Genomic DNA, 25745 nt, shown 5'->3' with positions numbered 1-25745 from the left:
CTGCCCCCACTTGCTGTTATCCTGCTCTCCATCTGAGTCTGTCCCCAATTTTCAAAGAAAAAATGACAGCCATTAAATATCTAAATTTTGCCATAATAAAAAATTAGCTACGCAGAACCCTTATGCCTTGAGTATAGCTGTCAACACAGCAAATGAACCCTAGTCCCAGCTGTTAAAAAATGTTATTTTAGATATGAATCCATTGCTGATGGTCAAAGTCAAAGCATCTAATTTTAATAAATACTGACCCTGATGTTAATTTTTGAGTCATTTTTACTGTTTTGGACTTCAACCAATATTTAATCTTTTTCTTGAGCATAATATCGTTAATTGTGAAATATGTACTAATGCTGTTCCGTGACACAAATAGCATCAGGAATTAAAATCACTGAATTGTAAATTGTGAGATTTTCTTATTGCCTTTGTATAGAAGTACATCTTTAGGAATGGAAATGAATTGCAAGTATAATGTAAAAGAGATCAGAATTTTAGTATATAGGGTGGTGATTATGGGCATTTTCATTTTTCTTCTCCTACCTCCATCAAAAAACAAAAACCTAGAAGCAAACCAGAACAACCAGTGCTGACTTTTCAGGTTGTTTGTATATTTCATTTTGTGTATATCTGTGCGCAAAGGATAAACTATAATGTAAAAATACAGTAAACTCCTATTTGAGAATATTTCTTTTTCTTTATTTTTTAGACATTTTCTTCTTGTGGATGGTGGTGGTATCTATGTGTATTCTTATGAAGGACGCTTCATTTCTTCTCCAAAATTTCCTGGAATGAGAACAGATATTCTGAATGCACAAACTGTGTCTCTGAGTAATGATACTATAGCAATTAAAGACAAAACTGATGAAAAAAGTAAGCACATTTTTATAATCTTCTATATCAAATTTCCATGAGATTTGTTAACATTGTAAAATTTTCATAAATTATCTTTCATTTTCTCATCTATTAATATGTTAACTTTATATGAAAGAACTATGAGCTTTCTAATTTGTCCTAATGAATTAATGAAAGAACTGAAGTTGTCCCACTATATACAAAGTTGACATACTCTATTTAACAAATATATATGGTTACAACAATAATAAAGCTTAGCAGGTAAGGAATAAATCTTTACATATTCAGTAGCTGTTGGTACAGAGTTTGAATTCAAGATTGTGAGTCTGAAAAAGGTTCATTAATTTTTAAGTTTATTGATCTTTTTATTTTTTATTTTTTAAAGTATATTTTATTGATTATGCTATTACAGTTACCCAAAATTTTCCCCCTTTGCCCCGATCTGCCTGGTACCCACTTTCCCTCCAGCACTCCCCCCCTTTAGTTCATGTCCATGGGTTGTGCATATAAGTTCTTTGGCATCTCCATTTCCTTTACTATTCTTAACTTCCCCCTGTCTATTTTATACCTACCAATTATGCTTCTTAATCCCTGTACCTTTTCCTCCATCCTCCCCCTTCCCACTGCTAACACTCCAAATGATCTCCATATCTATGATTCTGTTCCTGTTCTCATTGTTTGCTTAGTTTGTTTTTATTTTTGTTTTTTAGATTCAGTTGTTGATAGTTATGAGTTCATTATCATTTTACTGTTCATAGTTTTGATCTTCTTTTTCTTAGATTAGTCCCTTTAACATTTCATGTAATAATTTAATGGCTTGGTGATGATGAATTCCTTTAGCTTTACCTTGTCTGGGAAGCACTTTACCTGCCCTTCCATTCTAAACGATACCTTTGCTGAATAAAGTAATGTTGGGTGCAGGTCCTTGCTTTTCATTACTTTGAATACTTCTTGCCAGTCCCTTCTTTCCTGCAAAGTTTCTTTTGAGAAATCAGCTGACAGTCTTATGGGAACTCCTTTGTAGGTAACTCTCTGCTTTTCTCTTGTGGCTTTTAAGGTTTTTTCTATATCTTTCACCTTTGGAATTTTAATTATGATGTATCTTGATGTGATCCTCTTCGGGTCTAGCTTGTTTGGGACTCTCTGTGCTTCTTGGACTTGCATGTCTATTTCCTTCACCAAATTAGGGTTGTTTTCTTTCATTAGTTTTCCAAATAAGTTTTCAATTTCTTGTTCTTCCTCTTCTCCTTTTGGCATCCCTATGATTCAGATGTTTGCACCTTTGGAGATGTCCCAGAGTCTTCTTATTCTGTCCTCATTTTTTGAATTCTTGTTCTTCATATTATTCTGGTTAACTGTTTATTTCTTCCTTGTGTCCCAAATTGTTGATTTGAATCCTGGCTTCCTTCCCCTCACTGTTGGTTCCCTGTGGATTTTTGTTTATTTCACTTAGTGTAGCCTTCATTTCTTCCCTTATGCTTTTGCCATACTCAATGAGTTCTCTGAGCACCCTTATCACCAATGTTCTGAATTCTGCATCTGATAGATTGCTTATCTCCATTTCATTTCTTTTTCTGGGGTTTTGTTCTGTTCTTTCATTTGGGCCATATTTCTTTTGTCTCCTCAATTTGGCAGCCTCCATGTGTTTGTTTCTGTGTATTAGGCAGAGCTGCATTGACTCCCTGTGTTGGCACACCTATTACATTATATGGGGCAGAGCCTTAGGTAATCACCAGGGTGGGGCAACTCACTTCACTGCTTTGTGGCTCTGATTGTGGAGGAGGGATTGGAGGGGGGACAGTGCTGCTCTCTGGCCGCTGGAGGCTTGCTCAGCACTTGGCCCATTTCCAGACATCTCACCCACTTCCCGTATGCGACTGGCACCTTTCTAACTGTTGTCTTGGTGGTGGTTCCCAGGGTGGGTGAGTTTGGTTACATTCTAGGACCATGTGGACCCTTTAAAAGGACTCTCCTGAGAGACTGGCAGTTTCCTCTGCTGCCCCAACTGGTTTTTAGAGCCAGAAGTTATGAGGCTTTATTTTCCCAGTGCTGGAACCCTGGGCTGTGCCATCTGGCCTGGGGCTGGGATCGCTCATTCCCCAGGTACTGCTCCTGTTCTTTATCTACCACACACGAATGCGGGACCACCTGTTCAGCTGGCTGCCGCCACTGCTGCCTTGCTGCAGCCACACCGCGTCCTCTCCGCCCTGGCTCCCCATCTCCGTCCGTCCTACTCATCTGGATGAATATGGTTCTTTAAATCCTTGGTTATCGGACTTTAATACGGTTCAATTTTCTGGCAGTTCTGGGTATTCTTTATTTTGAGGTTAGTTGTGATCCTTCTTATGGTTGTGCGAGGAGGTGAAGTGTGTCTATCTTTGCCTCCGTCTCAACCAGAAGTCTGGATGTATTGATCTTAAAGATTTCCTTTTTCTTCATCTGGTAACGTTGTGCTTCATTGTAAATATTGTGCTTCGTTGCACTATTTATTTTGCTTATATATTTTTAAATCAATATTTTAAATTAATGAAGTAGAATTTTCATATATAAATCCAGACCACATTATTAGTTATAAATAAATATGTCAGGTGTTTTGCAATTGCGTAGTACAGTAAAACCATTTCATTAAAGCATTGCTGCATCACAGTTTTGTTTATCCAACAAATATGAGTGGTTATTATGTGCCAAGTACTTTTCTAGAAGCTGAAGATACAATGTGAACAAGACAAACCAAAAATGTATAAAAAATAGCTAATGACACCCGCTGCGAGGAAAACTAATGCAGAGTGAGGGAAGAGAGAAATCTGGAGGTGGGCGAGGGGAATGACTATAGGAGAAGCATGTGCAAGGGTTCTGAGGTGGGAATGATTAGCGTGTAAAAGAACTGCCAGAGGGCCTTGTGACTAGGTCTACATGAGTTAAGCAGAATCCCAGGGGAGGAGGACAGAGAATAGATAAGCAGGAGCCAGATCATGTAAGGACTTTCCTATGGTAAAGATGTGGGCAGGAGGGAACAAGAGGAGGCAAGGATATTATCACAGGTTTTTATCTGGGATGAATGAGATAGAAGACAGGGAAAAAAGAAGTTTAGAGGGGTTACACAAACCATAAGATTCTATTGGGTTGGCCAAAAATTCTATTTATTTTATTCCATAAAATAAAAGACACATTTTTCATTTTCACAAATAACTTTATTGATTTAGATATTTTAAGTATGTTGGCTATCTCCTGCTATTGGTTTCTAGTGGGTAGAGGCCAGGGATGCTGCTAAACATCTTCCAGTGCATAAGACAGCCCCACAGCAAAGAATTGTTTGGCCAAAATGTCAATAGTACCAAGAAATTCTGCAAACCACTTTTGACACATTAGATCAGTCACAGCACCTTCTCCATACACCGCACAAATCTTTTTTCCTTTTCAGTTGCATTTTTACCTTTCTTGAAATAATAAAGCATAATACGATGAAAATGTTGTGTATCTTCTTCCATCTTCAGTGTTAACATGGCTGCACAAAAATTCACCAGTTTTGGTAAGTTTTTTTAAAAAATGTGTGCTGATATGACAGCTGTTACAGTATAATCTACAGAAAAAACTAAATAAACTTTTTGGCCAACCCAATGTTTTGTTCATGGTAAATTTAAATACTTTTTAGACATCTAAGTATGGATGGAGAGTAAACAATTGGATGAACAAGTCCCGGGCCCAGGAGAGAGGTGGGGACTAGAGACATAAATTTGAAAGTCATTGATATACAGGTGGTGCCACGGCACTAAATGAAATCACCTAGAAAGTAAGTAGAGAGAGATAAGAAGACCAAAGACTTATGAAATTTTCTATATTTAATCATATATGAAACATATTTTATTATTCTTTAATCCTTTGCTAATTTATAGACTTTTACATTTAGGAAGAATTATGAACATTTCCAGAAACATGGATTTGCATATGTGCCAATAAATTTTGTTTTATGTACATAAATTTTTATTGTTGATCAACATAACCATGTAATTTTGTTTTGCTATAACTAGAACATCTAGAAGACTAAAATAAAATTATTGTAGAACGGATAAAATGAGATGGAAAATATTTTCTTTATACTCCCTTTTAAAGAAATTAGTACTCATGAATGGCTAAACAGTGGTATACCCTAACAATAGAAAACACAATTCAAGGACCTAAATCTTTACCATGGAATTCTTAAAATTTCCTTTCAAGGGGGGGCCATCCACAAAGTAAAACCAGTGGTTCCTTTCTAATTTGGGACCTCCTGTATGGGCAAGATCCTTGAACCAAGCACAGAACTCTGTTATGGGAGGTGCTCAATAATCACATGGTACATGGATTTGCAGAAACCCTTGGATAATTAGTTAAGTAGTAGAGAGGTACTGCTTTTGACTTCCTTCTTCTCCTCATCCACCTTCACATGTACAGTATGATATTAGTGTGGGTGATTATTTGAAACAAATGTCTGGGTATGAGGGACATGGAAGTTAGAGAGCATTTATGTTTAGAAGCAACTCTTTTCAGCTCCTGGTTCCTTAGTTGTTCTTTCTGCCAGTTTCTGTTACATGTTATCACTAAAACAAAGATCCAGCCTCCCATTGGTCAAGTTCATCCTTATACCTCCAGCTCTTTATAATACGTGCAGTCAGCATAAGGATAGAAGGTTTTTCTTTTTAAGTTATTAGTTTGTATAGCTATGACATTAAATGGGTTTAGCCAAGCCCAAAGCATTTTTTTAGAATGGAAGCCAAAATTTTCTAATTTTATTTCTATACTTAATAAAAAATCTGTTACATATTTTTTAACCTTTCTCAGCATAATTGGCAATCTTAGAACATAACTTATTGTTATGACATGATTTTCTCTGAATATAACCAGTGACCTCAAACTTAATATCCTAAGGTTTAGTAAAAGCTAATGATCAATATACTAAAAGTGTGATTCTCTGGAATTTAAATATCACATTATACATATTTTAACATTTTATGATGTTTATAAATTGTCCCTTTTTTTTGCTGACTGCTTGTACCACTTTTCTCTTTTCATGCCATTTCTGCCTTTTCTGTGTGTATGTTCGGTTATATAAAATTACTCCATTAGGGATGAATCTTGGGCTGAGTAATTCTGGAATTACTTAAAGAGAATCATGAAAACACTCCCAACAGTCTTTCCCCCTCAACGATCTTTTTTAAAAGAGAGAAGAACAGCTGCTAATACCACTGTCATGTTTGAAACCTTTGGTGAAACAGAGAAAGGGTCAGAGGCAGCATCTTTTCCACCAAGTATCCCTTTTAGCAAAGACACTCCTATCCCTCAGGGGATTCCAAGGGTTCAAGTTCTCTTCCAGGAATCCAGGGGAAACATCAGACAAATTATACCGCAATAGGTATACTGACCACAGGGAAACAAACAGTGCATAACACGTTGCCTGGTTTTATAGTAGGCACTTGATACAATTTTCCTTTGTGAAATAATGATTGTTTGTGATGTTATTCTGATCTAAATCAGAGTTATCAAAACTAGAGATTACATCCAGATTTGGACCTGCCATTGTTGATCCCGTGTAGCATTGAAGCCATACCATTAATAACAGTTCTAATTAGGGAATGTATGTTTTAGGGAGAAGTATCCAGTTCCACTGTTTTCATAAGAATTATGATGCCATTAATAAATAGGAATTTGATGCTGGTGCTCTTCTGTGCAGATAGATGCTCTGTGGGCCACTGAGTTGAATAATTTCTCATGAGGATTATGATAATTCCATTGGAGTTTACCAATAAATATGCTAATATAAGACATTAACTAATGTTCTACCTTTCTTTTTTAAGTAATCTTCCTCTTTGAGGCATCAACTGGAAAGCCATTAGGTGATGGAAAGCTTCTTTCTCATAAGGTAATGGACATTCGCTATTTCTAATGTAAATAGCCACTTATTACTTCCTTTTTAAAATTAATGTTTTCCAAACAAACGAGAAAAATAGAACCAGAGGCATGAAAACAAGGAACAGATTGACAGTGACCAGAGGGGAGGGGGAAGGACGAGAGGGGGGAAAGAAGGGGAAGGGTCTAGTCAAGGAACAAGTATAAAGGACTTGCTGCAGCCAACCAACAAGGTGGGGATTGACTGTGGGAGGGGGGACAGTGGAAAGCAATGGGGGGAAAATTGGGACAAATGTAATAGAACAACAATAAAAAAAAAATTAAAAAAATAAATACTATATACTCATAGGGAAAGAAGGACTAGAAAGAAATACAATAAGTTGTTAATACTGGTTCTAGCTCAGTTGCACAATTAAGATAATTTTTATTTTTCTTCATATTTATTCAGTTTGCAATTATTTAATAATAGTTTTACTCTCTTAACAGAAAAATGTTATATCTAAAAATCTAGCGTTAAAGACAAAGATATGTATTAAGTGAAAAAAGGGAAAAATAAACATAGGAGGGCAGATCTAGAAGTATACTATAATTTAAATAGTAATGGGTTACAATGGTGAGATAATATAGAGGACTTACTGTCTCAACTCCTTTTAATGCCACTATACTTCTTTTAATGTGTTAAAATAATAATAAAACACCAAATTAAACATTAAAACAATAAAAACTTAAATTAATTGGTAAACAGAGTAAACACCAAGAAAAATTATAAAATCTTTTCTCTACAATAGAAATTACATAGATAATATAGCCAGAACCACACTACCTAGAATCAGTATCATGTGAGTGAGGGGAAGTAGCCAGGTACTAAAAGATACCTGGCAGCAGAGTGGGCGGAAGAACCAACACAAGCATTGGGGCCCGCTTTCCAGGACTCACCTCTGAATCCATCACCAGCTAGCTGAGACACTTTCATAAATCCCTGAATTTTCTGAGTGCTGGTTTTCTCACCTGAAGGGAGCTATGTTGGCAATTGCTACTCTCAGGGTTGTTGTGAGGAGCACATGTCAATATATGTACACGAAAGGGTTTTTAGCCTGAAGCACGTATTTAAAGCATTAATGATCTGCTACTAACTCCTGCCCAGTCACACAACTGATGTAAAGACTAATTTTGAACTCTATGGTGACTCTAGAATCCTAATTATTCCTGATTCATTATTTCAATAAATTTAAAAACTGTGGTTTAAAAAAATAAATAAAATTAATGTTTTCATTTTAAGGGACTAAGAAGTACAAATAGGTAGTGACAGAATAGCCATGGGGATGTAAATACAGTACAGGAAATGGAGCAGCCAAAGAACTTAGACACATGACCCATGGACAGGAGCAATGGTGTGGGGATTGCCTGAGGGAGTGGGGAGTGGGGCGTGCTGGGTGGAGGGGGATAAAGGGGAAAATTTTGGGACAGCTGTCATAAAAAGAAAAAGAAAGAATGAAAAACAATAAAATCAATGCTATCATTTTAAGGAGGAAAACATAGGTATATATGGAAATTAATGGCGTAAAAGGATCTGACTTATATGTCTACCATCCAGGCTCTTTTCTCCTTTTCAATAAAATCTTCTTTCTTGATTAAACTATTTGTACCAATTAGTAAATAAAAGTGTATTTAGATTTCAAAATACCTTGCAGCTTTCCCATTGACTTGTCCTTAGCCAGCATTTTCTTTAGGTTTTAAGACTGTAGTTAAACTGAAAACAAATTCAATAGAAGTACAAAAAGACACTGAATTGTGAATTGTTTATTGGTTTCTGATTTTTTAGCCTTAAAATAAATAAAGGGGCACATTTTATTGAATTATCTTTCTAATAAGTGATTTATTAGGGTCTAAAGATGCTTTTAACTATATTGTTCAATGCTTCTAGTGAAGTGTTACACTATTATTTCCTTTTTGTAATTATTAGAGTTAAATTTGAATAACAAATACATTCATATGGTTCAGAAATCAAAAAGCATAAAAAAGTATACAGTGAAAATGTCTACCTAATACACCTATTCCTCTTCAATACAGTTTCTTTCTACCAAATAAGTAACCATCTTATTAATCTCCTACATATCCTTTCAGAGATTAAAAAAAAAAAGACTGTTCTCCCATTCTGATGTAATGGTCTGGGGTATAACTTGAGCACTACTTCATTCATTCATATATTTATTTACACTTTTTATCCTCACCCCAGGACATGCTTATTGATTTTAGAAAGAAGGGAAGGGAGGGAGGGAGAGAGAGAAAGTGAGAGAAATATTGATGTGAGAGATTTCAACTGTGCCCCAACTGGGGACTGGACCTGCAACCTAAACATGTGCCCTGGGTGGTAAAGATCACTATCTATGAAAGGTTTTTATTTTGAAAATACCTAAAATAATATTTCATGCATACCTTGATATACATGGAATGAAATTATTTTCTTCCTTAAAATACAACTGATAGTGTTTTCAAAGAAAAGAATTTTTTAAAAATGTATTATGAACTGACATATGGGTTATCCTGATTCATCAACTTGGATAAGGGTATATGTGTGTTTTGTTTTCTAAAGATGTTATGATAGTATACAATAGATAAAATTACTTGATGTAGTCATGATTCTTATTGAATTTACAGATCCTAGCAGATCTTCAGACATAATAAGCAGTAAAGAAATACTCTTTGAATTGAATAGAAATAAATCCATACTGAACCATTTTTAAATTATAAGGAAATTCATTTCACTAACTAGTATAATAATATAATAGATTAATGCAATATGCCAGAAATACTTTGCTACTGTCGACAGATTACTAACTGTGCAATCAGAAGTCTGAGTTGTAAAATCTAATTATGCTTGTTAACAGCTTTTTCTGAGCAAAATCACTTAATGGTTATGGATCTCAGTCTTCTTATCTGCAAAGTAAGTATAATAATACCTACATCAGAAGATTGTTTCCTGTTTCACACGAAATTCATGTGAAAGAATCATAAGATATTTCATTAATCAATTCTTACAAATCTTTAAACTATAGGCAATCTACTTAGAGTAAAATTTGGTATGAGGTGCTTAATCAAAGTAGACCCCCCCCTTTTCTTTTTCAAAGTAATCTCTCATGTGATATCGACATGCCTCTCACTCTTCACCCTGACTACTAAGGTGAAGTGTTTCTCAGCTTTCTAAGTTTCAAAATACATATTATTTTAATGTTTTAAGGGGGGCATCTTTCTCTGCTAAATTTTTAAAAAGTACATGTTAGTATAGCTTTTGAATTATTAGCATATTAGCAGTTTAAAATTATTTAACAAGGACAGTTTGTCACTCTAAGTAGGGGAGTGATATATGATATAATGATCTTTAAGTAAACAAATATTCTTTAAGTAATTAAAATGGTCTGATGGTTAAGCACTAAAACTAATCCAGTATTTTCTTTCTTTTTTTTTTTAGAATGAAATTTTGGAAATTGCTCTGGACCAAAAAGGACTTACCAATGATAGAAAAATTGCTTTCATTGATAAAAATAGAGATCTTTATATCACTTCAGTGAAACGATTTGGGAAGGAAGAACAAATTATCAAACTCGGTAAAAAGTTGTAACACGTTTAGAATTTTAATTACTTTCCATTTTCTTAGATCTATCTGTCATACAAATAGCTTGAATGAATCTATGAATGCTTTGATTTCATAACATTAGCTACTTAATTCTATTTTAATAGCATGTCTTTAGCTGCCACAGCTAAGTTGTCACTGAAGAAAGACTTGCAAATTAAAAATACAATGGTTCTCGTTAGAATATCCAAATATTTCCATTAATTCTTATGTGAATTTTTATACAGGTTTCACCATTATATGATTAGAAAAGAGAGTCATACCTACCAGAAATTAGATGGGGTCTTGTATGTCAGCTGATTTTAAAGATATATTTTTAATATTTATATAGTGGAACTAATAGTACATTAACATTCTTTTTAAAATAAGGAACAATGGTGCATACCTTGGCATGGAGTGATACATGCAATATCCTTTGTGGACTTCAAGATACTCGATTTACAGCATGGTATTATCCTAACACAGTTTATGTGGACAGAGACATTTTGCCTAAAACATTATATGAAAGGGATGCAAGGTAACATTTTACTGCATAGAATTTTTTATTTTGGTAAATAAAATGAATAAGAGTATCATGTCTTTGCCTCTAATTTTAATCCTGCAAGGTATCTTTCACTTCACTCAGTCAACTAAATAATTTGTTCAGGTAAAGCTGGTTTAGTAAGACTTAAGTGATAGAACCAAGTTGAAAGTGTTGTGTAATACCATTATACTTATTTACTTGTTTCTTATATGAATATAACTTTCCTTAAGTAAATGTGGTTTTCAAGCTTAATGTTTAATGGTAGTTTTTTTCAAAGCAGTTTAGTGATTCTAATGTAGGCATTCTTAAGGTTTTTCAGTGATACGCAACCTTGTGACAACCTTGACTGTCCCAAATGATCATTTTAAGGCTTTCAGGAGTGTATATGTTCTAAAATTGAATTCAATCTAATATTGAATTTTGAAATTAACATTAAAGATAAAAATAAAATTACTGAAAAGTCCTTTAAATTTTATATGCTTCAGAAAGTCAAATACATTTTTAATTCTAAATCCTCTAAGAAACAGCAAGGGGATCTCTCTCACTCTTGACAAAACAGGATTACAAAAACTTTAACTCTAAACCTTAGCTTAACTTGCAAATCTATTTTGAGCTCATTTTTAATATTCAAATTCACAACCTTAGCAGAACCAGAGAGGCATTTTAAAAGTTTTTAAACTAATAAAGAGAGGTTAGTCTCTTTACTTAAAGTTCACCTCTTTTTATGGTGAGAAAATAATCGTGAAATCAGCTTAATTTTTAATGGTTTACACTTTAATACTTTAAAAGCTCAAACTAAGCGATTTAATCATTTGTGTGATTTACCTTCGGACTGAGGGAAAAAAGTAATTTGAAATGCTTTTAGGAATAGTTCTCACATATGTAATAGTTTCACCATGTTAAACAATATATTTTGCTCCAAGTGTATATAATGAGTTAGATTCGAATGTTTATTTGAATACATACATTCTCTGTGGAGTTAACTTCTTTGGAGATGCATTTTGGAAGCTGGATACTTCATATGTGTGTCAGAGATCAACTTCCCAAATTTAATATATATGAAAAATTTGCTTGGCATATAAATTACACTTCGCTTTTTATTCTTTTTCTACAGTGAATTTAGTAAAAATCCCCATATTGTGAGTTTTGTTGGAAATCAGGTAACTATAAGAAGAGCTGATGGCTCGCTGGTTCACATCACCATATCACCGTATCCTGCTATTCTCCATGAATATGTAAGCAGTTCAAAATGGGAAGATGCTGTAAGACTTTGTCGCTTTGTTAAGGTACTTACATTTCAGATCCATAGTTGTAGATTAGTTTACACAATATCTTTGTGCAAGATGAGAAATGGTAACAGTTAAGGGCTGGAAAATATGCAGTTGGGATCATGTCTCTTTTTATATGTGAAGATATGAGTGATACAGGGAATAGATGCTCTGTAATTTATTCTCTGAAGAAACTATAATTTAAATGTGTAGTTTCTTAATACTGATACACATAAAAACTCCTCTAAACTTTTTTAAAAATCAGATTCCCAAATTCTACCCCCAGAGATTCTAATTTCCTAAATCTGGGGAGCTCCTCAGATGATTCATACAGCTAAGGATTAAGAATCTACTTTAGATCAGCATTTCCCAATTTGGTTGAATTCAGGATTTTCCAAATATGTTTGACCACAGAACTCTTTTGTTGAACATTGTTTCACATTCTGTAGAATTCACTTCTGTGGAATGACTTCTCGGTGTTTTTTTCCACAATGGGTTGTTGGTGGCAATCTGCTATAGTAGCATTATCCAATAACCTTATTCCTCAGGCTCCCTGTATGTTGTTTCCTTTGCCATTTCATCAGAAAGACTGGAGGGTTTAAACCTTAAGTTATCTTAAAAGTATATCATTAATTTCAGCCCTGGCTGATGTGGCTCAGTGGACTGAGTGCTGGCCCGTGAACCGAAAGGTCAGCAGATTAATTCCTGGTCAGGGCACATGCCTGGGTTGCAGGCCATGTCGCTGACTGGGGGCGTGCAAGAGGCAACAGATCTGTTTATGTCTTGCACATTGCTATTTCTGTCCCTTTCTTTCTCCCTCCCCTCCCTTCTCTCTAAAGGTAAATAAATAAAATCTGTAAAAAAAATATATATATATTGTTAAGTTCAAAAATAAATCTTTGATAATTAGAAAAGAAAATTTAAAAAATCTTTTTCCAAAGAAGTTCTCTATGTGATATTAATACAGTTTAACAAAATAGCCACAATGGAATTTCAACATCATTAATTTATTGAATTATTAGTTCTTTCAGTGTCATGCTGAGTAAATTTTTTATTTTTAATTAAAATACAATTTTATTATATATTAAATCACTGTTTACTTTATAACTTCAGCCATGTATTGAGATAATTATTCTCATATTTCATTTTAGGAACAAACCATGTGGGCTTGCCTAGCTGCTATGGCAGTTGCTAATCGAGACATGACGACTGCAGAAATAGCCTATGCAGCAATTGGTGAAGTAAATAACATTTACTTATGTGTATATGTGTGTGTGTGTGTTTCCAAATTTGTTATATTTCTGTTACTATCCAATTCAAATATTTTTTCTTTTATTAGATTGATAAGGTTCAGTACATCAATTCTATAAAAGATCTTCCATCTAAAGAATCAAAAATGGCCCACATATTTATGTTTAGTGGGAATATACAGGAAGCTGAAATAGTGCTTCTTCAGGCTGGCCTGGTTTATCAAGCGATCCAGATCAATATTAATCTCTACAACTGGGAAAGGTAATAAAAATAATTTTTATCAATTCCAAAACTTGATTGATCTTCTTATTTCACCTATCACTTTAGTACATTTTCCACTATACTTAATAGTTTCCTAACACCACAAAAGAATTTATTTAGGTTTATATTTTTGAGTAGATTGTCATTCAAGATTTATGCCGTCTCTGAACTTGTGATTGATTAAAACTTGGGGTGTGAATAAGAAAAGAGAGTCTAAGATGGTTCCCAAATTTCTTTTTTCAGTAACTGAATAGATGAAGACACTAATATTAGCAGATTTGGAAGGGAAAGTAGTTCAGTTTTAGGCATACTGAATTTGAAACATTTGTGAGGAAATACATGCTAATAGTTGGTTAAATAGAACAGGAGCTCATGGGAAAGATTTGAACTGGAGATGTAGGTTTTGGAGTCATCAGGAAATGGAGTGCAGAAATGTGTGGCATGCGATGACATCGATGACATTTATGGGATGAGTGAAAGAAGAGAAATCCATGAAAGAGTGGGGTAAAGCAGTCAGACAGGCAGAGAGAAGGGCCAAGAGAGATGTGTGATGCTAAAGAAGAAAGATGAAAGGACTTCTAGTCACAAGTGGTCAGTAGTAATCTTCCCCCCACCTCTAGGCTCTGGGATGGACTGATTTCTAAGACAGAGCAGCATGCTGCCCCTTCCCAAAGACGTGGTTAGGTTCCAACACTCATTCTCTCAGTGAACAGGGTTGTGGTGCTTATATACATTCACCTCAGGTTACTATGTTGTAAAATCGGCATGCCTACTTTTCCAGGTTAGAAATGTCTTTCATCATCTCTGTTTCTCTCTGGGCTCAAATATAACCCATAAATCTTTCAATTACAGGCCCCTTACTTATAATTCCCTTGGATTAGAATTTTTATAGTTATCCTATCTCTAGACCTTTCCTTTGAACAGAAGTAACAAGAATGGCAGATAGTTATTTTGTTATTGACATATTCTAGTCTCTTTATTTAAATTATGCACGAATGATCTATATACTATTTATACAATTCAGCCCCTCTGTTTTTGTCCTTTATTTAGATAAATTTGTTGTCATTGTTTAACAGTACAAAGGATCATGAAAAATGTTTTTGGTTCTAAAAACATGAGTAAGATGTTATCCTTGTCCTCAGTTTATTCCTGATTTATGAATTTTAAAGTAAGTAGTTTGGAAAGAGACAATATGAATAATATTTTTAAAACTCTCTGTTAAGTGACTAATGAAAATTGTGTATACCATTACTAAGTTAGACTTCCATGAAAAATAGGAAAGAATAATGTTTAAAACATTCAATATTTTTGAGAAAATATGTTGTGTTAGAAACTACTATTCATACAGCACTCTGAACACTAAAATATTTTAAAAACTTATTAAAGATCCTTAGCCTTAAAAGCTTACAACCTGGTTAGGAAATCTATTTTATTGTAATTAATAATAGTAATTTTAATGAAACTAAACTACTTATACCATATACAAAAATTAACTGAAAATGGATTAAAGACTTGAATGTAAGACCTGAAACAATAAAATATGTAGAAGAAAACATAGGCACTAAGCATATGGATATTGCTTTTAGAGGTGTTTTTTTTAACTTGACCCTCAAGGCAAGGGAAACAAAAGCAAAAATAAACGAATGAGACTACATCAAGCTTAAAAGCTTCTGCACAGCAAAAGAAACCATCAAAACTAAACAAGGCAATCAGCCAAATGGGAGAAGATATTTGTAAATGATACTTCCAATAAGCATCTAATATCCAAAAAATATAAAGAACATACAGCTGAACAACAGAAAAGCAAACAATGTGATTTTAAAAACAGGTAGGGGACTAAATAGATGCTTTTCCAAGGAAGACATATAGGTGGCCAATAGACATATGAAAAGATGCTCAACATCACTAGTGATTAGAGAATGCAAATCAAACCACAACGAAGTAATATCTCATTTAATCAAATTAAGAGATTTAATTAAAATTAAAATTACAGGACAGTTTAAAAAAAAAAATGAAGCCTCTATTGAGGGCATATGATATGCCAGGGATTGTGTTAAACACTTTCCGTGTATCATCTTATTTCGCTATCACAGCATTTTACAAATGAAGAAGTTGAGGCTTACTCATAACTCAGTGGCAGATCTAGGATTTGAACTTCGTTTCTAATATCAAAGAGGACTTGAATTTTTTTAGTATCATCAAGCAGATATGTATTGTTGGTACTACTACTTACTTTTTTTATTGGATTGCTGTTTATCTTTTTCATTTATCTGCATATTTTTGCAGCATCTTTTCCCTTTAAAATTCCACCAGTCCCTCCCCTATATCGCGGTTCACTTATCGTGGCCTCACTGTATCACGGGATTTTAAAAAATATTATATTATTTATCGTGGATTTTTCACTAAATCGCGGGATTTTGCAGTACTGTATACATATGTTGTTAAAGTTACGTAGGTTTAAGAGTGTAGAATAAATGTAAGGTTCCTACTTTGCGGGGGGGTCTGGAATATAATACCCGCGATAAGTGAGGGAATACTGTATAATTATACACTTACTACAGGACAGAAAATGCCCTGGCTGGTTTAGCTCAGTGGATTGAGCGTCGGCCTGCGAGCTAAGTGTCGCTGGTTCGATCTTCCAGTCAGGGTACATCAGAGAAGGAAAACTCTGACTCCAAAAAACCTCCGCTGCCTTGCGGCATACCTCTTCAGGGGAAAGGCTAAGGGAGTAAACCCCGACAGAAAATCCGGAGCCGGAGTCCCTAAGGCGGTTTGACGTTGTAGTCAACACCGGCAACTCCTGCGGCGCACCTGAACCCAAGCTGTATCGACTCCGTCTTTCCCTTGGACCCTTCAGCTGCGAAGAGAGGGGGGGTCTGCTGCATGGGCAACAGCAGACCCTCCATATTACCCTGCCCAGGCTCTGTAGCTTCAGCGTCATCGCAAGATGTCGATTCAACACGGGAGGAGACAGATACCATGTCACTCCCGAGTCGGACTGCACAGCCATTCTTGGCGGTGCAGATAGACTCTGAAGAAGCTACACCATCGTCTCTCGAGACGGACGGCTGCCGACGACGACAGGACAGAAATATTTTATATTACATATACATAGTAGGTCTTAATATTCATGCTCTTAATCTATATGCTATGCCCTTAATCACTTTGCAGTGCTCCTCTATAAACATTAAGTGTAGATACGTAGCAGCGTGGCTCTCCTACCCATTCTTCACACTATAGTCATAATGATCTTGTCACATAGCAAGAAGATGAGGATATTTGCCTCTAATGGCTTCTATTGATAGCCTATAATATATTATAATACATATGATGCCCTCTGAACATTCCTTGTACCGCCTTGACTAGGTGAAACTTACTCTTCTCAGAGAACACTGGTCCTCTGCCTATCGTCTCAGATGGGATCAGTTATTTCTGATTCCACATTTCTTAGGATCTGGGTGTGAACAGAGTGGGTGCCCTTTTTGCCCTGTCATCTTTATTTCCCCATCTTATTTCCCCTGTAACTTCATATCTTCTCTATTATTTTCATACCCTGCTCCCTGTACCTCCCTTCTTCCCCACCTCCAATTGTCAGCAAATGACCCTACCTTAAGATTCAACCTCAAGGAGAGGGAAAACAAGAGGGATAAAGAGAATTTGACGGGGAAGGAATGAACACATTAGTGCTCCTCCATTCCTCCTGTCTACCTGACATCTTCCTTTCCTACACTTCTTGCTTTTTATCTTAACTATAAACCAGTGGGCTGGTCGAGTGCTGGTAGACCTTTGTGTCTGTGTCTTAAAGATCCAGGAGCATGGTTCCAGGATTCTGATTACTAATTACATACTTAAGACTCCCAGATATGTACCTCTCATCTAGGCCTCTATCTTGCCCATATTTTGCTTCTAGAACCAGCTATCTTTTTAGTCTGTGCAAAGCTGGAAATCTAGGAGTTACATTTGACATTTTCCTTATGCTCCCCCCTCAATTACCAATTATTTTTCTTCCTAAATACCTGACTCTCATCCACTTTACCACGAGCACCCTTGTGTTAGCTGATCCAACTTTTTCTCAGTATAACATCATTACTGATCTCTCTGCATCTACTGTTCCTCTCCTACACATTCTTCTTCACACTGTAGTCGTAATGAGCTGGTCACAACGTAAATCTGATCATGTCACTCTTGACTTCCAACTCATGTAAAATGAAAACCATAGTTTCCCATCATTTTTAGCGTAATGATGAAGGACTGATTAAAAAGTGACTTCAGATAATCAGTAGAAGTTAAAGAAACTTTTATGTATTGTCATTTCCAAATTGGAAACACTTGGAATATTTGTTCCTTTGCATATTCAAGTATTCAGCATATATTTATTGAGTGCTTGCCATATTAGGCATATTTAAACATTACATGGAGATATGTTTCCTTTAAAAAACAACAACAACCACTCTTTTGTTGAAGTATCTGGTCATTTTAAAGGTACTTGTTCAAAAAGATTGTTGAATAGGAGAAGGACAGATGTAGTGGTTAAGGATGGGTTCTTTGGAATCAGACCTAGGTTTGACCTCTGGTTCTGCATTTATAGCTCTGTGATCTTGGACAGGTAATTGAGGCTCTATATATCTGTTTCCTTATGTTGGAAATGGTGGTATTAAAACTTCATGTTTATTGTCCAGATTAAAATTGTGAAAATTTCTTAGCATACTGCCTGACACATACATAGTAAGCCTTCAACAAATGGTAGCTGTTATTCATTTTTAAAATATTTATTGAGTGTCTCTCATGTGCCAGGTTTTAAGCTCTGGGAATACAGCAATGAACAAAATCATCCAAATTCTGTGATGACAATTTTTGATTCTAAATAGTAAGGCTAAGATGAAAAGGTAGGAGGAGTAAGAGGGATATATATTTGCATCTAATATAAGAATCAGTTTATAACAGCATAATCCAAAGAATGAATTGGATGATAAATATATTAGTTTGCTTTTAAGATCCTTGAACTTCTATATTTCTTTAAAGCCTTTAGAAGGGAACAGATTTTATTTTAATATGTGTTATTCCATTTGGGAAGCATAGTCTTGCTGGTTTGTGCTTCTGTCATTCCTACTTGAATTTGAAAATTACCCGCAACCTAATAAAATGCAGTCCATGAAGAGTTGTAGGTAAGCAAGTTATCCACTTGACGTTCACTTTGGACATTTGGTGGTGGTCTGTTCTGAAAAACTGAAGTAAAGAAAGATAGAAACTAAAAACTTCAGGTATACATATTGATTTTTTATATTAAGTATTAATAAAAATAATTTCTCCACTTCTACCAGTTACATAAAGTGATTTTGCTATATTCAGGATATGCAAAAAAAGTAATGTTTTGAAGTTATCTTTTTATATAACTTCCTTCTATTTAAAATCAGAGAAGATACATGGATTTATTCCAGCCCCATAATCTAATGTTACATTTGTTTGGTTGCCAAATAACCATTTGCTAGAGACATGCTGTTCCCATAACCCTTATATAATTTGGAGTGAATTCCCTCCTAAATGTGGTATGGAAACATTTTTTACCCAGTGTATACTTTTAGAGAACATTTAAAATAACACGTACCATTTGAATGTTTATCTTTAGCCATTGCTCTTTAATCAGATAATACATATTTTATAATAATGACTATAATGATAGATAATACTTAATATCTAGTATATAAATGCAAGATTAAACATCATATTCTATCCTTTCTACATAATTAAATGTATTGATGTTCCATAACAGAATATCTCTTTGGAATTTTTGAAAAGCCCCACCTAGAATGGGTGCTTATGTACACTCCACTTAGAATGCTTCTGGTTGTGTGCAATCAAGAACTCCTTCCCTCATCACATACAATCATAAAGAAAGAATGAAAAATAGAACTTCTGAAGTGCCAAAAGGGTGCTTCACCAGTTTCCACTCAAACATACACCTCTGGAATCAGAGCCTTGGGGAAAAACAGGGGGTGATGGAAGAGTGTTACAAAGATTAAGGCAGATAATCTTCCCATCTTTTGATTTTCTATGATTTTTTTGCTTTTTCTTATCTTCCACTTTTGTTCCTCTATATTTCAATACCTCCACAATCTTTTCTGTGTATCCTCTTTTTCTCTGAATGACTTAAAGTCACAGAGGAATAAAGGAACTTTGTGAGGAGTTTGTAATGGATAGCAAATATCAATACCCTTGAATTTGGCAATATGGTTTATGCCAATGTATTTTTACAATAAATTGTGCTGAATTTTGATATTATCATTTGTATAACATGACTTACATTCATGATTTTTTCATATTAAGTTTTTAACTTCTCAATTGTCTATTTATTGTCAGTTAATACACACAGCATATCTAAAATCTTAAAGTAATTATTTAGTTTATGTCAAATCAAAGCATGCTAAAAATGAAACAGACTTTCCTACTAAAGAGTCACATGTTGCAAACATTAGTCAATCTTGTCTAAAACAACAGATTTATAATAGTTGGCTCTGACAAATCATGATGGGCCTATTCAGAAGTTATTAAGTCACATGAGAAAGTAAGAAAACTTGAGGAACAATGTACAGTGACTCTTATGATGGCTGTTTCCCATACTTTACACTTGATCTTAGCCAAAAGGCCAAGAAGCAATGTTTCCCATACTTTAAAACAAGATGACAGAAAACAGTATTAGGAGAGCTGTACTGAATTGTTCCTGACTGACCCAACTAATGTGAATTATTCACAGGATCACAGGTTGAGATGCCGTCCAAACACCTGCATACACACATCAGCCTGGAATTGAGAATTAATCTTTTCATTTCCCACCGTATTATCAATATATAGATTTTATGTCTTTGGTGTTATACTACTGATTATAGCAATTTATTTAGTTCTTGTCTCCTATTTAAATATTACCTTAAAATAACTTAGTCATTTAGATATTAAGTTATGTAACTTAAATGACTATTAACTTTTTCTAAGAATCAAATGGCAAAGGCTTTTTTCAAACTCATTATCCTCAAACTTTATTTCCATAATACTTTAAATTTGCTGTATTAGTAACATAAGGATATCAGTTTTTAGTTGACTATTAACCAGAATAAATTCATTATAGACTTACAAAAATGATCAAGATTGTCGGACCACTTCCATTAGGGGAAGTTCATTTACTTGCGTTTTATTATGATTTCAGTGAAGTGTTCAATGAACATTTACCATACATGTACTCTTAGTACTCACCAAAAAGAAATGAAAGTCAAATCTTCCTTCAATAAATATATAGGTTAGTGAAGGAAACAGACTTAGAATAATTTTTTTCAGACTTAGAATAATTTAATATACTATTAAGTAGTTCTGTAATAACAGTATGCATAAAATGTTATGGGCCACAGATAAGGTAATGGTGATTTATTTCTATAAGGGGAGCTGTCAGGGAGAAGAGATCATGCTTGATCCGACCTTGAGGTATAAATAGAAATTTGCAAGATGGATGAGGTAGGGAATGATGATCTATACTGAGAGATGAGTGGAGGGAACAACGTAGACCTTTTGTCCCACTCTTTCACCCCAAAACTCTACCTCCCATAGAGAGCAATCGAGCAGTGCTGATAATCTGTTTTATTCTCATTAAAGGGCACTTGAATTGGCTGTAAAATACAAAACACATGTTGATACAGTTCTTGCCTACCGTCAAAAGTTTTTGGAGACATTTGGTAAACAGGAAACTAATAAACGATATTTACAGTATGCAGAAGGTGTAAGTATTCTACAGTATTTTATAATAATGTATATGTTGTATAATTTATATATAATATTCACCTTAATGAGATAGAATTTGAATAATCTATGCCTTCATCTGAAAAAAAATTACTTTATGCCTTATGATGTTGTAGTCTTATTTTGAATTATATTTTATTGGTTATGCTATTACAGTTGTCCTGACTTTTCCCCCTTTGCTCCCCTACACCCACCACTGCCCATTCCCTCATGCAATCCCCCACCATTGTTCATGTCCATGGGTCATGTGTATAAGTTCTTTGGCTACTCCATTTCCTGTACTGTACTTTACATCCCCGTGGCTGTTCTGTAATGATCTATTTGTACTTAAATTCCCCTTACCTCTTCATACCTCCCATCTGGCAGCCATCAAAACACTCTCTATATCCATGATTCTGTCTCTGTTCTTCTTGTTTGCTTAGTTATTTAGATTCAATTGTTGATAGATACATACTTATTGCCATTTTAGTGTTCATAGTTTTGGTCTTTTTCTTAAATAAGCCCCTTTAACATATCATATAATAATGGTTTGGTGATGATGAACTCTTTTAGTTTTTTCTTCTCTGGGAAGCTCTTTATCTGCCATACATGGCTTTTTTAGGTAGTTTGCTTTCTTTTCATCCTCAAACTATATAGATTACTTAGATTCCCTGTGGTACTATGTTCCAGTTTCCTAGTTTTCTTTTTCATAAATGTAATTTGGAAGTTAACTAGAAATCATAAAGCAGTAGTTTAAGATGAAAATGTTCTTTAACTTAAAAAAAAATCCCCCCCTATTTTATCTATTGTGGTCAAAACTGTGATTACATAAATTCATTACTTCATGACTAAGAATTGAATAGAAAAAGGTCATTTCATAAACACTTCAAAAATTTATTCTAGATATATTAATTCTAGTGGGTTCACAATGCATAATGTGAAGGTTTAGACATACTTAGAGGTGAAGAATTTTATATATATTCATGTTTATGAGCCCAGAAATATTACTTGGCATTTCTAATCTAAAATGTTGAAATTTGGGATTCACATAAGATGATCTGTCTTCTAAGAACCCATTAGAGTCATTGTACCTGGCTTACAATGGTGTTCGGTGGTTTTGTAAAATAATTTGTAAGTCTGGCAAATAAATCCACTTGAGGAACATGTTCAGTCTACTGAATACATACTCTGTGGAAGAAGAAAAGTAGAAGAACCTGGGAATGTTTAAAACATTATGGTAGGAGAAAGAGAAATAAAGCAAAAAAACCAACCAACCAACAAACATTTCATGAGCAGCTGACCTTTAGCTGAGTCTGAGCAAGATGGGATAGAGGCAGGAGAGCCATACTGGTATGATTTTTAAATTACTTATATGTAAATGAGAATTGACTAGGAACTAGAATGAGAAGTGTCAACTGGTATTGACACTCCCTGTAATAGAAAAGGATATTTTTTAGTACAGAAGTCACTTGGCAGTTGTCATGAGTACATCCTCATATAAAGCTCACTATTTAAAAATACTCTGTTCCAAGGACCAAATTATCAGAACACTGCTCTAAAACTGGATAAATGCCAAAGTGAAAGTGAAACATTTATTTTCAGTAGGGCACTATCAACTGACACCCTCATTTGAATTATGACAAATAACTAATATAGATGTCATCAATTTACTTGATGGACTTCTGTTGTAACAGAACAACAGTTATTCAGAGTACCATCAATATATGGTTTTATTGTGATTGATCTGAGAAACATATGTAAGTCAATTTAAGGCTGGAAGAAGGCCAAAGCATTCATCAGATTTGCCTTTCTCTTTGCAAAGGTTTTGTTAGACATAGAAACAAGTGTTTTGCCATTTTAAAAATATCGAGCTCTGGCCTGACTGAGAAGTGAGTCTTTCAAATAATCTAATGTTTGCTCTGCCTTTCAGTGAGCTGTCCCTTGCATCTCAGCACAGACATTCATCTTCTGTTAGTGAGAAGGATTTTTCTAATTCATCTATTTGATGTATTATAGGAAAAGTATATGGAATTATTATCTTTAAAAAAAGATGGCCAAAAATATCCACAAATTAATTCAGAGAAATTTGGATAAAGAATATTGGAATAAAAAAAGAACCAAGTATTTCATTTCATCAACTTCTGGCACGAAATACAGGAGGCATTAATTCCTTAATCTCTCTATTACTTAAGATAAATCTGTTCAAGCAGCAAACAGTACTTCAGTGTGATGTAATATTACTTATTCCACCCCTCTCCACTACATGGAGGTGAAAACCTATTCACTTTAGGCTCAGTCTCAGGAGTTTGGGTTTATTTCATAGTAAATCAGAGTTACTTTAGCCTGGGACACAATTTTTCCTGTATTTTGCCTGGAAGGATGTATATTTCTTAATCAGTGATCTCTAAACTTTTTAAGACAGAAGAATGTTTTTTCTTGAAGAAATTGTTCATAGAACTCAGGACAGAGTTATTCCTGATACCAGATGTAATGATGGCAGGGCAGAGATGCTGCATCATGGATCAAAGGGGAAGAGACAGATTAAAAATTATCACTTTTCAGTGACTGTAATGTGTTCCAGCCTTGCTTTCCCACTGCTTCCTCTGATATCCTTACATCTTTGTTTTAACTACCACTATGACTTTGTATTACTTTAAGACTTGTTGTGAAGGAGCCATTTTGCAGAGTGTGCTCCAGGGAAGCAAATGCCGCCCTATCTTTCCTCATAGCTAGACCTCTAATGGGAACTTCAGTGCATAAGTGGTGAAGAGCTGACCCATTTGCAGCAGGCTTGGTGGACAGTGGTCCACCTTCACCCCTGTGTCCCAGAGGCACCTGTGGAGAATCCTATGGTTCCATGGAACTGTTTAGATGTGCCTTTTATAAATTGCTACAGCAAGATTTTGGTCTTTTTAATCACAATGAAAGTTTTTGCTTTTTATTGTAGTAATTGTTCTGTTTTATTCTTAAAGCTATTTTTTTTCTTAACTTTTCTTTCATACCCTTTTACTCTAATGCTTTGGAAGTCATCTATTCTATTTTTGTTTATTCCTGGTTTCTTTGGATTAAACAAAAATGTCTTTACTAAATAAGCATTTTTCTTCTTTTCTCCTACTGCAGCTCCAAATAGACTGGGAGAAAATCAAAGCCAAAATTGAGATGGAAATTACTAAAGAACGAGAGCGATCATCAAGCAGCCAGTCCAGCAAGAATACAGGTCTGAAGTACTAAACGCCATGCTTACCTTTAAGAAGTTTTACCTTTTGAAACTAATTCTGAGTAACCAAGGGTAAGCATGTATTCTTTGCTAACAAGAAAGGCAGAATCTTTAAGTATAAGCACTTTCTGTGTATTTAATACTAAAAGTATATTCAGAAAAACTAAACACAAAATGATGGATGTAATTTCATCTTTTATATTTTTTAGTCTGATAATTTGCAAACCATTCCTATATATTTATGATATACCTGTGTAGTGTTGCTTACATTCCAATTTTTTGTCTATCATTTTATCCCTGAATCTTTAGCGTAAATATTAATGCTGATAATAAAGTATTGGACTCCTTAAAGTGTATGTTATCATTAATTTCTATTGGAGCTCTAAATCACAAAGTGCTCTAGTAGTTTATTTATACAACTAAAATACATGAAGATAGGTTTATGAAAATCTACAATACATATACTTGTACACCAGTGTTCATAGCAGCATTATTCACAATAGTAAAAAGGTGAGAAAAAAGATGAATGGGTGAACAAAATGTACATATATATACTCGAATATCATTCAGCCTTAAAAAGTAATGACATTCTTGCTCATGCTACAACATGGATGAACCTTGAAAATACTATGCTAAGTGAAATAAGCCAGGCCAAAAGTATATGATCCGACTTGTTGGAGGTACCTAAAATAGGCAAATTCACTGAAACATAAATGAGAATATTGGTTGCCAGGGGCTGGAGGAGGGGGGAATGGGGAATTATTGTTTGTTTAATGAGTACTAAATTCCTGTTTGGGATGAACAAGTTCTGACATGGATAATGGTGATAACTGTGCAACATCGTGAATGTACTTAATGCCACTGAATTGTACAATTGAAACTAGCTAAAACAGCAAATTTTACTTTATATATTTTACCATAACTTTAGAAATATACCTAGAATGGGCAAGAAATATTTTCCTCATTCCTCTTCTGATTTGAGAATGTACAGGTCCTAGACCCTGGAGCCTGAATTTGTGAAAATCTTCTTAAATGATAAAGCTGTTTAACTAGACTTAATTCAGTATGTTCCAAAATTATTACCGCAAAGCTTTTAACATT

The 25745-nt window shown here is 34.5% G+C and overlaps 1 protein-coding gene across 1 annotated transcript in view; it reads left to right on the top strand.

The window, feature by feature from the left end:
- Positions 1 to 24995, top strand: part of IFT80 (intraflagellar transport 80) — an 82999-nt gene extending 58004 nt beyond the window's left edge. The window contains exons 10-18 of the mRNA XM_090273076.1: positions 704 to 867; positions 6681 to 6745; positions 10202 to 10337; positions 10733 to 10880; positions 12001 to 12172; positions 13306 to 13395; positions 13494 to 13666; positions 21305 to 21428; positions 24548 to 24995. Coding sequence (XP_090129202.1) covers positions 704 to 867; positions 6681 to 6745; positions 10202 to 10337; positions 10733 to 10880; positions 12001 to 12172; positions 13306 to 13395; positions 13494 to 13666; positions 21305 to 21428; positions 24548 to 24658 — 1183 coding nt within the window. The 3' untranslated portion in view covers positions 24659 to 24995. The remainder of the gene's footprint in view (positions 1 to 703; positions 868 to 6680; positions 6746 to 10201; positions 10338 to 10732; positions 10881 to 12000; positions 12173 to 13305; positions 13396 to 13493; positions 13667 to 21304; positions 21429 to 24547) is intronic.
- The last annotated feature ends 750 nt before the right edge of the window (positions 24996 to 25745 follow it).

Source organism: Furipterus horrens, unplaced genomic scaffold (genome assembly GCF_987537825.1).
Source record: "Furipterus horrens unplaced genomic scaffold, mFurHor1.1.pri manual_scaffold_1, whole genome shotgun sequence".
NCBI lineage: Eukaryota > Metazoa > Chordata > Mammalia > Chiroptera > Furipteridae > Furipterus > Furipterus horrens.
The sequence above is the reverse complement of the archived record's forward strand: the minus strand, read 5'-3'. Positions and strand labels throughout refer to the sequence as shown.